The following is an 18076-nucleotide window of genomic DNA, read 5'->3' on the forward strand; positions in this document are numbered from 1 at the left end:
TGTTGGCCTGCTACTTTGATTTTTTGTTATAAAGAGACAAAAATATTGTGCTATGATGATGTACAGCCCCTAATATTATAATGATCTGCATTCATTACTTATACCAGGAGACCTGGCAGTTTAAGGTCTGTGTGATTCTCCAAGGCAATCCTCCTTGTATCTAAGCTTACCATTATGAACAGTGCTTTTGATCTTAAACAAACAACAAAAGACAAAGGCTGCGATTTTTAAAGTCACCTAAGGGATCTGGACAGCCAGTTCCCATTAAAATTAATGGGAACGAGGCACCCACAGCCCCTAAACAGTTTTGAAAATCTCAGCCAAATTCTTCACACTGAGGCAAGAGATGATTTTCAGATGGAGGCAGTAGAGGCAGATAGCCCTTACCAAAGATGTACAGCAGATGCCTATCCACAGCATTTTGGCTGCAGTCATCAAGAACTGATGCTGTATATGTTACTGCAACAGTTTGTGTATGTCAACTGTACATAATCACTGTGCACCTGAATAAACAAGCTGCGTCTCATCAGATCCCTTGAGCATCTGTCAAGCTGCATGGCTAATGTGGTTACGCCACTGACACCCACATGGCTCAGGTGCATGCTGCAGCACAAGACCACCAAACGCCAAGCGCTTTCAACCACCCACTAAAGAGTCTCTAGTTGCATTCACTTCTTGAGTGTGTTATTAGAAACCCTTGATGACACAGATCCGAAGTACTGGAGCTATTACCTGTGCCCCACAGGGCTGGCACAGGGCTGCTCTTGATTACTAGCCTCAGTCATCATGGGTCTTGGTCAATGGTCTTTAATTCTTGGACTCTCTCCCAGAAAAGGTCAGCTGGGGCCCTTCACTGGGTCTGTCCATGTCCCTTTTACATACATACAGAAGAATGGCCCTACTGGGTCAGACTAATGTCCCATCTAGCCCAGTATCCTGTCTTCTCACAGTGGTCAATGCCAGATGCTTCTGACGGAATGAACAGGGCAATTACTGAGTAATCCACCCGTCATCCAGTCCCAGATTCTGACAGTCAGAGGTTAAGGGACACCACAGTATGGGGCTGCTTTCCTGACCATCTTGGCTAATAGCCATTGATGGACTTATCCTCCATGAACTTATCTAGTTCTTTTTTGAACCCAGTAATATTTTTGGCCTTTACAACATCCCTGTGTTAGGCTTCCTCCTTTGTTTTTCTCCATCTACTAAGACAAAAGTCTGCTATTCTCTGTACCAGCTGGGAATTGATCACTTTTGCTCTAGTGAAAGTTCATGTCTTGTGGCAATCTCATAAGAACGACCATCCTGGGTCAGACCAAAAGTCCATCTAGCCCAGTATCCTGTCTTCCGACAGTGGCCAATGCCAGGTGCCCCAGAGGAAATGAACAGAACAGGTTATCATCAAGTGATCCATCCCTAGTTGTCCATTCCCAGCTTCTGGCAAGCAGAGGCTAGGGACACCATCCCTGCCCATCCTGGCCAATAGCCATTGATGGACCTATCCTCCATCCTCTCATTTCCTTCTGTGTCAGTTTCCTGTGTATTGATGCAGCAGGGCTCAGTTTGATTGATACGTGTTTTGTACGGTGCTTTCTATTTCATGGGGCATAGATGCTTTGCGCTAGGAACCCCTTTAATAGTTAAAAAAATATATCTACTTTCGTGACATTTTTGTTGTTGTTGCATTTTTTTAAACTAATTGCCTGAGTTAAACACTTAAAGATTCTAGATGCACAGGTATTTTGTACAAATGTATTAGAATCTCCTGTCTTTCATTAATCAATTTATATTTGTGACAAGTCACTTTGGCTCTCCTGGACTAATTAATGATAACTGGCTTCACACAACAAAGATAAATGAAACCCTGCAAGGTAACATGTCCAATGCCCACCAAGCCCTCCTCTCACTGAACATCAGGCTGTGCATCACAAGTAATGTTCAGAATCTTGTATTTTACTCACACCATTTCAATCAATATTTGCGTTTTCACAGAATTTTAACGATAGGAGGGACCGTTCTGATTATTTAATCTGACTTCCTGTATAGCAGAGGTCAGAGAATTTCATCCAGTAATTCCTGCATCTAGCCCATGACTTCTATTTGAGCAAGAGCATATCTTTTGGATTCTACGAGTTAAAAACCAACCACCGCAAACTGCATCAACCCCCTCCAGATCTCACCAGGGCTGAAATATGAGAGATGTAGGGAAAAAAAAGAAATGGAAGGAGCACTAATTTTGGAATCGCAATATTATTTATAATACACTATATGGTGTAATGTTAAATACAACTTTTGGGCAGTGTGTATGTGGTGAGAGGTGTTTTTTTCTGTTAGCACCCAAATGTAATAATTTATCAACATATCTAGTTATTTATACCATGCTCATCATGATGGTATCTGAGTGCCTGAATGGGTTTCGATCATCACTGACAAACAAAGACATCAAAGGACTGTTCAACAATGCGCCTTCTCACCGAACCATAGTAGCATTCCAGGATTGCAGCCAGGTAAAGGGCTTTGGAGGATGAAACCGGTTCTCTGCTGTCGGAGGTACTGCATATGGAATACCAAAAAACTGACTAACATTTCTCCACTCAGAACCAACCCGGATTACTTGGGACCTGCCGAGCAAAACTCCATGGGATGGAATGTACACGGATGAAGTTAAATCAGGTGCAGAGATGGGTGCGAATGAATCTATTTGGAGAGGGGGGGAAAATAAGAAAAAATTGTTTTCATTGGAAGCTTAAATCTCATTTTCAAAAGGGATTTAGGCACTCAGGAGCCTAAATCTCTTTTGAAAATGAGATTTAGGCTCCTAAATCAGTTAAGAGTTGCTGAGTTTAGCAACGCCTAAATACCTTTTGAAATCTAGGCCTTATGGACGCTGTCTCTTTAAATGTTAATGGAACTTAGGCTTCTAAGTACTTCGATACTGATGAAATTTTACTAAATTATTTGAGATTTACCCTCTGTCAAAGTCTTTTTGCAGGCCAAACGTATTGCACCCCACTGTTGTGATGCAACATCACAATGATGATGATTTTGGGCTTCACCACAACAGATATTTTGCAAGGTGTTCACGTGCTTTTTTGGATGCAGCATAACAACCCCACCCAACTGGGACCATCCCATACTAATCAGATGGGTGGCAACTCTAGTGCTTTGCTTCTACCAAATACTTCACCATTCTCCCATCTATCAGACAAGCTTCTACAATGGAGCCTACTTCAATATGCTACTGCCTTGCTCTTACCTTGCCTCCAATAGATGTAAGTCGCTGGCTCCTTGAGTAAAACTTGACAGCTGTGGCCTTGCAGGCCAGGTGTGCATATCCGTGTATCAGGGTAGAAAATACATCGTATCGCTGATGGCTGGATTTCAAGGGTAATCACTGTGCAGGACTGGTTCTTTGAACAGGCTGTGGAGAGAGATTGCAGGTAGACAGACAGACAGAAAGAAAAGCAGATGCAACGTGTTTTCAAAATATCTAAGGTGACCATATTTCCCAAAAGGAAAATGGGACACCATCTGGGGCTAGTCTGAGCCCTCCCACCATAACACTGGGCTGGCCCGAGCCACTCGCCCGAGCCATGCCTGCCTATCCCCATAAGGCTGGGGAGGCCCGAACCCTGGCATCGCTGCTTGCCCTCCACACGTTCTCCACACCCCATTTTTTTGGCAAAAGAGGGCATTTGACCCATTCGCTCTTGCCAACTGATCCAGTCAGTAAAAGCAAATGGGACAAAGGCCCATTTTTACCAAAAAAGTCAGGATGGTTGGGCTTAAAAAAGGGACTGTCCTGGCCAAAATGGGACATGTGGTCACCCTACAAATGTCAAACCTCCCAAACAATTTAAGAGGAGATTTTTCAAAGGCACAGAGGAAAATGAAGCTCCTAACTCCCCCGGACTTTCAAATGGAGCTGAGCCACTGTCTGCTATCTTTTGCCTTTGGAAATCACCTTTTCCAGTGGTTAAAAGTATTTAATACAAAAATAAAATGGAAAAGCCCAGTATAATTCCCAGCTCCAGTTGACAGATACGCACTAGTTCTGATCGAGCTAACACAGTAAAATGGCGCAAACTAGCAACCCAAGTATGTACTTAAGAACTCAAATGGGACTGTATGCAGATGGCTAGCCCAAGCCACCACCCATACTGCTGCAGCCACCCTGCTATTTTTAGAACACTATCTCAATCAGAGCTAGCAACTGTACATCTACCCAAGCTGGGAATTACACCTCCAGCTGCACAAGAGGAGGGATGATATTGCAGAGAAAGAGCTTTCTGCAGCAAATGGAAGCTTTTACTCAAGCTCAGAGCTTCCTGTTCTCATATTAGTCCCTCTCCCAGGACTTGTTGGTTCTAAAGGTTTATTGAGCATAGGAAGTTAGAGAGAGAAGACTTTGATATACTGTTTAGTAGGCCTTCCCATTGGGGAGATTTGTCTCTGATATTCAGGCTCAGCTTAAACATACCTTTGCTAAATTTCAACCCAATACTCCTAACTATACCTCCCACCGCCCTTGTGCCATCCTAAACAGTTCCTGGAGCCTTCAAATAGTTGTAAGTGGTTGTCACATCTGTCTCTTAAGTTAGTTTTTAGCCTAGCTACACACAGTTATCTTTTAATTGTTACTGATAAATTAATCCCCTCAGCTCCTCAAACATTTTTGTTGCTGTTCGTCAAATTGTGTGGTGGCTAGTAGATGCATATGAGGTGTCAAAGTAATCCAAAAGCAGCTGAAAAGTATGCCACTTCACCAAATGACTTTCTGTTAAGTCTTTCATTAGGTAAATTATTTCAGGTCCCTCTTCCCAATTCAAGAAATGCTAGGGTAGAATTATTTTAAAAATCGGTTGTTCTCAACAACATGCTTCATTGTCATAAGTCATTACATCATGTTCTACAAAGCCAAAGAAAACAGCCATCTTCAATATAAGAAAATCAGTTCCTCACCTGACAGACAAAAATCTCTAGCAGTGGAGAAGTCATCAGAAATCTCTCTGCTGACTTGTGCAACATCAAAGTTTAAGATGGATGGATCAGTAAGTACTGAGGAGGCACCCAAGAGCAGCCAGGAGTCCAAAGGCACTATGAGACAAAGCATAGGAAAATAAACAAAATAAGCAGACCAGCAAAAAATTCAGAGGGAATAGCTATTCAAGGAGGAAAAGTGGTATGGTGCATCAGCAGACGTTGATTTACCTTTGGGCTGACTGAGAAGATCTTGGGTAAACTTTTCAAAAGCAAACTTAAGTGACCGGGGAGACCAAGTTCAATTTTCAAACATAACTGAGGTCCAGATTTATAAAGGTAGTTAGGAACCTAAAGATATAGATAAGTGCCTAGTGGGATTTTCAAAAGCACCTAAGCAGGAGAGGCATCTAACTAGGGTGACCAGATGTCCCAATTTTATAGGGACAGTCCCAATATTTGGGGCTGTGTCTTATACAGGCTCCTATTACTCCCCACCCCCATCCCAATTTTTCACACTTGCTGTCTGTCACCCTACATCTAACTGCCATTGAAAGTGACGGGAGTTAGGCATACAACTAACTTAAGAGCTTTTGTAAACCCCTCTGGGTGTCTAACTGCCTCGTTAGGCATCTTTGTGCCTTCATAACACCTTCACAGCTTCAGTCACTTCTAAATATGGGACTTGCATTCTTAAGTCACTTAGGTGCTTTTGAAAATTGTACCCCTTGACTTATCTTAAGTTTATTTATATATAGCATGGGCTCTAACTCTCGTTGAAGTAAATGGGAGTTTTTCATGGATTTATAGATTTTAAGGTCAGAGGAACTGTTTTGATCCTCTAACCTGCCCTTCCATGTAACGTAAGCCATAGAATTTCAGGCAGGGATTCCTGCATCGAGCCCACAATTAAATATGGATTTAGGATCTAACTTTTAGACACCTGTTGTGTTTTTTTTAATTTGGCCCTAGTGTTTTTCACAGAAGTTTTCAAAGGAAAACACCTCATACATTCAGAATTTTTTCTCATATGCAAACAGAGAAAAATAACTTGTGTGGGTCTTTTAGAATCTGACATGCATAAGTAGAAAAAAAAATTATAGGCCGGGATGGGCCTTTAATTACTTTGGTTTCTTTCACCAATTCAGCAGGTTATAAAGCAGAGCCTGGGACTAGCCTCTCCATGTCATTGGAGGGTGGAGGAATGCTATTCCAGCTGCTGTGTTACGATTGCTGGTGAACAGCAATGCCTGCTGTTTGAGTTCACCTACCATGCAAGATGCAATTTTATAGCGGTGTATGCTTGGATTCAGCCTGTTTAAAGACAGCCGGTCTGTAAAGATGGCCAGCGTTCTGCTCCTGATTCCCATCACTGGAAGAGAGCCTTTTCTAAGTTGGTCAGAAGGTTCCTCCATCATCCAAAGCACCTTCTAGCTGAAGGTTTTGGTGGTTCACATAAACAGGGCTGTGACATATTCCCGACCCTAGCAGTGAAACACCTTGCTAGTTCATGAGAAAAAGGAAGTGAAACTGACAGACTGGTCTTGTTCCACTGTTCACAGTGTAATAGAAGAATTTATCTAAGATGGTATGAGTAACACAGGAGAAATATCGCAGCTCAGAGTTTCACCTTGACACTCTCCTTTGAACTGCGTAAGTAAACCAAGAGGGGAAGGTGCAGTTTGTGAATTCAGAATAATATGTGATTTATTAAACTGGATTATGAAACCAAAATATACCTTGTTAAAAGTCCCTTGCTATTAAGGACAAATCCTGTGCTAAGTTTGAAGCCCACATGGTCAGGCTGTCCTATGGGGGTTCCATGGGAAGATCAGGCAGAATGAATTGCCCCTCACACATTAAAGAGCTGCTGCAAAGCTGTGCCGTGGCTGTCATTTCAGCCTTGAGGCTGCAGACGCTTCGGCAGCTCCTCTGCTTCCACGCTCCAGGGAGCAATGTCAAGTGGATTCATATAGTGATGAATCCACCTACCCTACCATACCCCTCCCACAGCCTGTTTGTGTCTGTGCTGCACATCCCTCGCCAACTGTGAACAGGGATTGCAGGAAGAGCTGTGCGCCATATACACAACCTCCACTAATCTTCCTCCCACACACTTTGGAACCATGCTGCTTCTCTTACACTTCAGGGCACCTGTGCCCATGACTATGGAGGCTGATTGTCCCTAATTAACTAAAAATAATTAGTCAGTTAATTTGGAACTGTAGTGATATTTAAGAAAGAACACAGAGTTATTTCATGTTACAAATTAGTGTAGCCATCACTAGAAATACAATCAGTGGAACTGTGAACGTGTCCCTGCATTGCATACCAGGTGCACTATACTTTGGTTTTCAACTTTAAGTATTGGCCAGAACAAGAGGCAAAATGCTCAGGGGCCCAATGATAGGACTCATAAGGCAAATCTTATTTTTTACGATTCATAAGACTTCACCGTTTTAAAGCCAGAAGGGACCATTATGATCATCTAGTCTGATCTCTGTATGACGCAGACCAAAGAATTTCTCCCAGCGGTTCCTACATCTAGGCCAATACTCTGCGGCTGAATTAGAGCATATCTTTTTGAAAAATATTGAGTATATTTAAAATCTCCAAGTGATGCAGAATTTACCATTTCCCTTGATAATCTGTTCCAATAGTTATTTGCCTGTACTGTTAGAAATCCATGTCTTATTTGTTTCTAGGTTAAATTTTGGTGACTTTTTTTTCCAATTCCCATGTACATAATTTTTCAAAAAATCTGTTTTTATTAGTATTATTATTGTTGTTTGAACAAAAGAAGCTTTTTAGCAATGTGTCTTAAGCTACAGATTGTTACATAATCATTACGCTTCAACTCTGCAGAGCACAGAGTACCAATAATCCAGTTCTGACAGCATGGAACTGGTGATCTGTCTAGCTTCAGACACAAAGCTTCAAATTACTAATTATGTTCTAAAAAAAAAAAAAAAAAAAAAAAAAAGAGTTTTGTCTGGATTCCATTGTAAGTCAACATGTCTGGTGTGTTGGAAGCTATTTTCGCTAGGATAATTATATTTCCATAACTTCCACTGTGTGACCTCAGGCAAATCATATGTCCTTTTTGTGCCTCAGTTTATCCATTTATAAAATATGCATAATAGTTCTTACTAGGCCAAATTCTGTTCTTACAGGAGTAAATCCAGAGCAATTCTATTAAAGTGAATGGAGTTACTCTGGATTTATACCAGTGTCGAATTTTGCCCAGTATAGCTATCTCACAGCAGCGGTGCGAGGTTTATTCCTAGGGTATGTCTACACAGCAACAAAAAACCCGCAGCAGGCCAATGCCAGCTGACTCAGGTTCACAGGGCTGGGGCTGCTTCATTGTTGTGTAGACTTCCAGGCTCGGGCTGGAGCCCAGGCTCCGGAACCTGCTCACCTCGCAGGGTCCTAGAGCCAGGGCTGCAGCTCGAGCCCAGACATCGAAACAACAATGAAACAGCCCTGCAGCTCGAGCCCTGTCAGCCCAAGCCAGCTGGCATTGGCCTGCCGTGGGGGGTCTAGTTGCTCTGCAGACATATCCCAAGTGAAACAAGGAATACAAATGGCTTATTTATCTTGATTAGAAGTTAATGGGTAATTGATTTTATCCACCTGTATGTGCATGCGTGATTGTGTGTGAAAGAGTGATCCAAACATTTCATTTAATTTTAAAATACAGAGAATTCAGCGGCTGCTTTGCAACCCATATTAGGAACAGCGCAAAGATCACACAAGCACAATGCAAAGATACAAGGAGCACACATGGTGTATGAAGAGTGTCCTTTTTTAGGCACAATCCTTGCTCGTTCTTTGCTTTAATCCTCAAAGAATTGAACCTTGCATCATTCATATGTGACCCTTTCCATTTTACTGCTCTGGGAATGTTTTCCATTTCTCAAATAATATCTGTCAAAATTACTTTCAGCTTTGTCTTCTCACTGTCTCCCTGCCGCTGAATTCCAGTACAGATACGTGCAAAATCATGACCATTTGGGTGACAAACATGGTGTGAACTCTGGGACGAACCCATTTCATTGCTGTGCTGTTGATCACATTGCTGTAGACTTGTCTGATTAGTAGTCCCCTTCTTTCCTCCACCTGGTAGGTAACTACCTGTGTCCACGGTTCCCACCCACTCTCCGATATGTCCCAAAGGAAGGCCTTCCCAAGTCTGATCTAAGCTTGTCTCATTGCTTTTTCAATATCTTACAAGGCACACAGGTCCATAGAAGTGCTGATTTGTTGAATGTGCATAGTGCACCTGATGGGAGAAGTTACTGTTTTATATATATATATAGGCTAGATGCCACTCTTCCTAACCACATTCTAGCAATTGCTTTCAGTGGATAATTATAGTGGTCTGAATCCATCCAGCTCTGTAACTTTTATTGAAAAATTACAGATGTCTGATACAGAATGCTTCTGTCTTCCAGATGTTTTATGGTTAGGGTATGCAAGGTTTAGGGGGGGATTTTCAAAAGCACTCAGTATTGGTCTCTCTCTGCTCCCAGTGAAGTCAATGATGGACTCCACTGACTTCAGTGGGAGCAGAGATAGGCCAAAGCTTTGGACAATCGCACCCTTGATGTCTGGAAGTAGAGGCACACATACTGTAATGAATAGAGTCCAATTCAGAGAAAAATGCATGATGTGCTTAGAGATGGGCATAAACCAAATCCCCGGATCTGACATGCCTAATTTATGTTAGAAAGACAAACTCTGACCTGACTCTGAATTTCACAAATGGCCCCTATATTTAAATGGGCCCAAACTGAACACCTGGATGCAAGCAATCCCAAACTTTTGGGGTGTTTTAAATTCACATCTAGAACTGAATTTTGCAAGTGACCTCTATGATTATACAGTAATGGATCAAGCCTAAATCCCAAACCCCAAACCCCCTGAACTTTGGGGTGTTCTGAATCTCTATCTGAATTTTGCAACAGGACCCTGTCTCTTATAGTTGTTCTTTCCTACTAAAAGTTGGCTGGTTCATTTTAAAACTTAGTGAAGGGAGATTTCAAAGCTCAATGACTTTAATGTAAACCTCACTTAGGGTACACAAGATTACTGCAAGTCACTCCCTTCTAAGCACAGTCCCAGATCAGACAGACTGGATATTTTCTCTGCAACATGATTTTATGATATCTGCGCTTCAAATACTATGATGTCAAATTATGTCACATCCTATTTATGCACCAACATAACAATTACACAACCATCAATATCTGAGTTACTCAGACTAGACAAATTAATGTAAGATTTGCTATTATCACTATTGATACAGAGCAGCATTAGCTAGGGTTCTTTAAGATGATTATAATGAATGAAAATTTCAACTGTCTTTACTAGTGATGGACAAATCTCAAAAAATTTGAGGTTTGATGCCATAACACTTCAAATGCTTTTCCAAAGCATCTTCCTCCTGACTCTGCAACACAGAGTTGAAAATAAATTGTCTTGAGAGATTTCTGGCTGCGAAGATAATGGGAACAGCTTTTCCCATAGCATTACAAGGTCTCTGCTCCCAGAGGCAGATCCAGGAAGAAGAGCAAAGATGCATTATAATAAAAAAGTCATCCAACCTTTTTAAGCTTCAGAGTCAGTTTGGTTTGTGCTTTAGAAGGTGGCTAAGGCTGATTCACCACTACCACCACTCAGAACCAATTTACTCATGACTAGAAAATACAGATTTAAAGGTGCCCAGAATCTACCTCAACGGTAGGAAACACTTTGTGATAATTCAACATAGTTGGTGGATAGCATACGGTATATGCCTTCGGGCCTAATAGTGATGCCTCTCAGCAAATGCCTTTATTCTACTGCTCTCCAAAACCAGCTCACTGGAGAATATCAATGCGGCATGGATTCACTTCCCTTTTAAAAATAGGTTTTGTTCACATTTTTGCAAACCTACTTGGCAATGAATGAATCGGAATGAATCATTTTCTTAAACCTACCACATAATAACTATAATCACTTTAACCTACACACAAAGATGTTATTTATGGCATTGAGAAGTACAGTAACGATGTTGCGCAGATGTGAAATGGAAGCAAGTGTCCTTTCAGTGGTGCCAGTTATAGTAAGTGGTGTGTAGGACAACATAAGTGCACCAGATGTTTATCCAGTTCTTAAAAAGGGTAAACTCCAACTCTTCGAACTACGACAAGGAAAGTGCCCAATACACTGAAGGAGAATGTCGAGAAAAGGAAGGTTCTTATCTTATCTAGACCTCTGATATACCCACAGCATTTGGAGGAAGACATCAGACCAATTCAATTCAATAATTTCCAGGCACGTTCCTGCAACTGTTGTTGTGTAAATAATCCTTAATCACACAACTAGTCAGTGGGATAACACATGTGAACAAGGATTACTCATATGAGTAAGATTGAAGGATTGGGCCTATATTATATTATATAAATTGGGGATTGGTCCTGCTTTGATCAGGGGGTTGGACTAGATGACCTCCTGAGGTCGTTCCAACCCTGATATTCTATGATTCACATGGCAAAGTGGCTCAGCGTCACCCAATTTAACACCTGCAAGTATAAGACAGCCTTTGGCTATAATGGGGGTGAACGATCTTTGTACAGCGTGCCCAGGTTTGCACTACAGCCTATTTCTGACTTGTGGCAGAATGCCACATATTGACAGGCTGTCTCAGCAACCCCTTTCCTTTCTCTGGACCTGGTAGTCAAGTGAGAAGCCCTTTCTCGGCAGTGCAGCCTCAGTTAAATCAATGGGGTGGCTTACAAGGATAAGGACTATAGGGTTTCCCAGGATCAGGCCCTTTAATTTCGGGCTAGTTCACAAAGTAGAAGATTCATCCCACAGCAGTGGGTCAGCACAAAGCCTATGCACCACTTACATCTCTGTGAGGGTCAACAAGACATAAGGGTGCTTGCTCATGCTGGCCCTCTGCAGAAGAGCAAATGGCACCTGCTGAGAATGAGAGAGAGAGAAAGGGGGAGAAAGAAGGAAATTGGTCCCTCCATTCCCGTTGGCTTTCTGGTCTCCTGTGACCTCACTCAGGTTGTCTCCAGCATAACATAGTGCTCCCTCTTCTGGTTGGATGCTGTGGTGCATCCACATTTTTTAAACATTTGTACTGAGGTGGGAGGCGTAACACGTTGAAAATACATGCTGATAAATGTATTCTCATGGGGCCAAACCTTACAGCCATTGTTCAGTTATTCCTTGGGGAAAATCTCCCATTATCATAGAGCCATAGAAGATGGAGATGATCGCAAAAGTCCTAAGAAATCATCTAGACCATCTCCCGGCCAGTGTAGGACTGTTCCTTAGGAGATTTACCTGAGTTTGGACTGAGTAAGTCCTGTTTGATTTGGCTATGAATATCATATTTCTGTATTAAAAAGACTGACACAGTATATAGATGTAGAGGTCACCATTTAAAAAATGAACATCTATTAATGGTCACTATGGCATGGTGTCTGAAATATGTAGTTAACTAATTATGTCCTATTTTAAGTAGAGAAATAAATGCTGAAGAAATGTTTTCTGCCCAAAGTCTCCAATTTGTCAAGGTTGTTTTGAATTCTAATGTTGTCCTCCAAGTGTTAGCAACCCCTCCCAGCTTGGTCATGCAAATTTTTAAATATCATGGGTTGTAGGATCATAGAAATGTAGGGCTGGAAGGGACTTCAAGAAGTCATGAACTCCAGCTCCCTGCACTAAGGCAAGAGAATGAAAAAGGAAGCTGATGAGATTAGTACCACCTTTAACAAGGGGAGGAAGAGAGGGCTTAAAATAGAACTGCCTTTTCTGGATTTCCAGGTGAAAAGATAGTTTGTAAAGGAATGGAATTTTCCAGCTTCACACTGATCCATTAGAAACCCTTGTTAGCTCACTTCAGTATTTCACCAAAGGAGTCATCTCTGTACATGCCCATCTGGACACCTGTTTTTCCTCCCGTTATACAGCCACATCTACACAGACCTTACAACCAAGTTTAAATAATATGGTTAATAATAAAAAAACCCTTTAACCTTACACACTGCTTTAAATATCTACAAAGTGCTTTACACGTTAGCTAATTCTTGTGCGCTAAGTCAGTATTATTATCCCCATTTTCCAGATACAGCAATGGAAGCAAAGAGCTTAAATGACTTTCCCAAGCCCACACGGCAAGTCAGTGGCAGAGAAGTTTAAATGTAGTTGGTGCCAGATGTGTTTTTATTATAGTATAGTTGATCAGGTTCTTTTCATTTATATACAGCACTGACCAGAAATGCCATATATTTATGGAAAATCATTTCTGCAAAGCCCCATACCTGCTGACAATCTACGTGCATTTCTGGAAAACAGCAACTGTACAGTCCCAACAAACAGCAGTTAAGTTTCATCCATTAAAGAGATCTCTCCATCAGGAGAGATTGTGTCAAACCACAGGGTGTTCATTGGGATTTCTAATCGATCAATGTAATTTAATATGCAACCACCAGATCAGGCAACATTTGTCACATTATTTCCACCATCACAGGAAATAACAAAAGAAGAAACGGCGAAGGGCCTGATTCACCACCTCCTTTCTTCCCTGATTCAAAGCGAATCTTAAAAAAAGACAACGCTTTATGTGGAATAAAATAGATTTCAACTTGGAGTTGCAATTGTGTATAGTCATTACAGGCTACTGTATCCCTCTGCCTTCCATTAATCTCATCAAATGGACTCTGCTCTATGAGCCCTCTCCTCTAGTGCCATGTCCTCTGTCACATCACATGCTAACATGCCGTCCTTTATGACATCCCGCCACTTCTTTTTGGGTCGGCCTCTCTGTCTTCCTCCTTCAATATTGACCTGTTAGACTCTCTTATCCACATTGTTGTCAGGACTGTACTTTACATGAATAAACCCTCTGTGTCTGCGCTCCCTCATTTTTGGGTGTTACTCTGAGCACATCTGTAACATACACACGCCTCACATGGTCCTTCTTCCTTACATCACTCATTCATCTCAACACTTGCGTTTCAGTGGAACAGATCATTTGCTCATGTTTCTTCCTTGTTGCCAAACACCCAACACCACACATTAAAGCTGGTCAGACCACTGGTTTATAGACCTCCCTTTTCATCTTACTGGTACCACGTTTCTCTCTCCAGTTGAGTCAGGCATTGTGAAGGGCCATAATCCATTTAATGTGGATGTGAAATTTTAACTGCAGTTTCTGCTAAGAACTTTTTATATAGGCCCAGAGTCCACAGCTTGGCCTGGGCCATGGGGGCTGGCTAACAGAGAACAATACCTAACTAAGAGAAAGCTGGGGTAAACAGATAACCTTGTGTGTTTCAAGTCAGTGAGCAGAGTCAGCATAACTCCGAATGTAATTGGGCGTCCTTATCGCGAGTTATAGACACATGAAGTGCTGAGAAAGGCCTCATGGTTACTCCCTAATGCAGGGAGGAGATAGTGGTACAATACCCCTCAGATCCCAGACAGAGTTCAGGAAGAAGCCCAATATAATTGACATGAGTTATGACACCCTCCCCTCACAATTGTATGACACCCTCCTAGCCCACAGAAATGCAAGGGTAAACTTATAAACAATTGTTATTGTTAAGTACTAATTACTGCTTTTTCGCTTTAAATCTCTAGGAACATATCTGTTGGTCAACCGAGAGCTGCTACGTCATTCCCCTGGACCGCAAAATTAGGATTTAACCTATATACTTTAATAGACATAGTTTGGGGGTAATTACCTGTGTGTCAGCAATATGTTAATTTGGGCCACGGGCGGAGCCATTATGTAATCTTTTAGAGACCATTGGCTTATTGTGCTTATCTTGTCTCGCTGATAGAACCTATCGAGGGGCTTGGCAAAACCCATCCCCGTTGGTTCTCTCCGCCCAATGAGAACCCTATATAATCTATTGTAATTAATTGTTCTGCAGTGTCTCTGAGCCTAATAAGCAAGGTGACACTCTGCCAGTGCTGTGTGTAATAAACTCCTGTGCTTGACTCTACACAGTGTGAATTTATGTTCCTTCAATTGAGTATCCTAGCTCTAATTTCATCCTCCATTTCCCCAGATACTTGAAACTTTGTGTTTTCGGAATTGGCTACTGTATATTACAGGCTCCTGTATATCACCTGAAAACTCATTTGGATTCCCTTGATTTGGTAAAACCTCCCCTGAACAATGTACTAATATAGCAATTGTCAGTGGTCTATCTAGTCCAGTATGCGGTCTCTAATGATGGCCAACACCAGATGTTTCAGGGGAAGGTTCAATAAACCCCACAGTGAACAATAACAACTTACCCAGAGGGGAAGTTTCTTCTTCACCTCATCAGTTAGTGATTGGCTTATGCACTAAAATATGAAGGTATATATCCCTTTATAATCATCTTTAACATTACCGTGGATGTTACTGTGACGTTGAGCCTCATAAGGCTTTATGGAAATATGCTTATGAAAGTAAATATGACATAATTATGCTACATATGCCATGTAACATATCTCTGCAAAGGTTATGATCTACTGAATATATTCCTCCTATTTGTATGCATGTATCATTTTTGTACTCTAAGTTATGAATATTGGCTGTGTACTTGCTTGATTTTATGTAGCCTTAGTAAAACATTTGGTCAGCTTCTTGAGAAAGGAATGTGCAAGTTAAGTGATCAGTCAAGAAACACTTAACAGACAATGGATCTTGGAAGACTCCAATCCACATAAGAAGTCTACTTGAGGACGTTCAAGGTAGTATGTGAACCATAGCTGCTACCTGTAAGTTCTGAGTCATGCGTGGACATGTGACTTGCCCATGTGACTCCAAAACTCCATCTTGTAGCTGGGATTCTACACAGGGGGAGGGAGGGGTGTCCACCCACAAGAGAAAGTCTATTTAAACCCCGGGAGACCCCTCCATTTTGTTTTCAACTGGCTCAAGAGATAGCCTCTCCAGCCCCAAAGGATACCTGAAAGAAACTGGAACAAAGAACAGTAACCACGGGGGTGTGAGTGATTGCTGGACCCAGACTAGAAGGAGACTAGTCTGCAAGAAGCTTATTGGAACATCTCTGAGGGTAAGATTTCATCTGTAATCATTGTGTTACTGTATTAGGGTTAGACTTGCGTGTTTTATTTTATTTTGTTTGGTAACTTACTTTGCTCTGTCTGTTATTACTTGGAACCACTTAAATCCCACTCTTCGTATTTAATAAAATCACTTATTACTTATTAATTAACCCAGAGAATGCATTAACACCTAGGGGGGCAAACAGCTGTGTACATCTCTCTATCAGTGTTATAGAGGGTGAACAATTTATGCATTTACCCTGTATAAGCTTTATACAGGGTAAAACGGATTTATTTGGAGTTTGGACTCCATTGGGAGCTGGGCATCTGAGTGTTAGAGACAGGAAAACTTCTTAAGCTGTTTTCAGTTAAGCCTGCAGCTTTTAGGAGACGTGGTTCAGACCTGGGTCTGTGTTTGTAGCAGGCTAGCGTGTCTAGCTCAAACCAGGCAGGGCACTGAAGTCCCAAGCTGCCAGGGGAAACAGGCTCAGGTGTAGTCTCAGCACATCAGTTGGCAGTTCCCAAGGGGTTTTCTGTGATCCAACCCGTCACAGTTACCATTCCACTTATAAATGATTAATTCCTTCTTGAATCCTACTAAATTCTTGGCCTCAATATCATCTTTGTGGTAATGAGTTCCACAGGCTAATCATGCCAGTCAACAGCTCGTCTGTTTTGGTTAAATGATACATAAGAAAGAAAATACCTGCTATATCTGTACAGAGTAAAAAAAGGAAACATAAATGGATCATTATGCCAGTGGTTGTTATGAAGGGCATGAAAAATAGAGGTTACACATTTCCTCAATTCTTTTCTTTGCCCTAATACACTATGACACTCACCGTTCTCTGGGCTACGAGGAAACAGAACAGGTGGGCACACATTGGGTATAGTATTCGTCATGGTTGCTAAAAAAAAAAAAAAAAAAAAAAAAAAAAAAAGACAGTTTGTTATAACAATGCAAGGTAGATAGTTTTTTAAATCTAACTATATCATCTCTGAACCTGCAACTTCATTTCTGGGATTTGCACATCCACAACGCAAACCAAACAGACTTTAATATCTTTGCTTCCCAAACACTGGCTTTAGGCTGTAGAGCTTGTTCATATTTGCTGTTATTTTAGCTCTTTTTTATTTGCATGCTAACATACCATGAAATATATAAAGATTTCAGCAAAATTTCCGCAGCAAAATATTTTATAGTGGGCTAAAGCCAGAGGACTTTATTTGAGCGAACGTCCATTGGCATGTGTAAGGCCCTCCAGATTTCAGTCACTGACTTTACACTTTCTTTTTCAGCCTCAAAACTTTCATCATAATTGTTCCACTCCTAGTCCCCGGAGCCGGAACACACCTGCACAAGTGATACAAATTTTTGTCTGCAAATATCTTGATTTGCATTAACATCTGTGCAGACTTTTGTCTTGATGCATGGTACAGTGGGAACGCATTAAAACTTCCTCCCCATCAAAAAGAAATGCAGCTAACTCCATTCTCTCTTCGGCGCCCCATTTGGCCTGAGCCATAGGCTCCTCTCTGCAGGGCCTTTGTCCAATAAGAAGTGACATCTTCTGTTGATGGAACTGCCATATAATGCCTATGCCCAGAGTGAATGAAATGAAAAATCCTCTGGACTTTAACAGGGGTGCTTGTTAATGAGAAGAAGGATGATCAAGTGATTAAGGCACTAGAGTAGGCCTTGAGAAATGCGAGTTCAAGCCCATTCAGTCAGTGACTTCCTATATGACCTGGGGCAAGTCACTTAGCCTTTCCGTGCATTGATTTCCCTTCTGTAAAATGAGGGTAAGAGTACTTCCTTCCCTCACAGTGGTGTTGTGAGGATAAATACATTAAAAGGTGCATATGTATCTAAGATTAATAGTTTTAAATTATCTGCCCTCTTAAAATAACGTACCCTTTAGGAAGAGTGAATCATTTTAACTACAGTTGAATGACGGATTAGGGATGATTACAGCGACAGCAGGGCACCTACAAAATGGGGACAAATCCTTTGGCGTTTTTGCCA

At 41.5% G+C, this 18076-nt stretch overlaps 1 protein-coding gene and 1 long non-coding RNA gene across 2 annotated transcripts in view; both read right to left on the reverse strand.

The window, feature by feature from the left end:
* The window catches only part of TG (thyroglobulin), a 201858-nt gene that overhangs the window by 95243 nt on the left and 88539 nt on the right, over window positions 1-18076 (reverse strand). Inside the window, exons 35-38 of the mRNA XM_054017024.1 lie at window positions 16893-16958; window positions 4963-5097; window positions 3257-3421; window positions 2475-2697 (exon numbers count right to left, since the gene is read on the reverse strand). Of these exons, the coding sequence (XP_053872999.1) occupies window positions 2475-2697; window positions 3257-3421; window positions 4963-5097; window positions 16893-16958 (589 nt within the window). The remainder of the gene's footprint in view (window positions 1-2474; window positions 2698-3256; window positions 3422-4962; window positions 5098-16892; window positions 16959-18076) is intronic.
* Window positions 8294-16877, reverse strand: LOC128831002 (uncharacterized). Its single transcript, XR_008443723.1, has 2 exons — window positions 15292-16877; window positions 8294-13583 (listed from the first exon to the last, which is right to left on the reverse strand). It is a non-coding gene; the product is annotated as an uncharacterized LOC128831002 (long non-coding RNA).

Source organism: Malaclemys terrapin, chromosome 2 (genome assembly GCF_027887155.1).
Source record: "Malaclemys terrapin pileata isolate rMalTer1 chromosome 2, rMalTer1.hap1, whole genome shotgun sequence".
In the NCBI taxonomy this organism is placed as follows: Eukaryota; Metazoa; Chordata; order Testudines; family Emydidae; genus Malaclemys; species Malaclemys terrapin.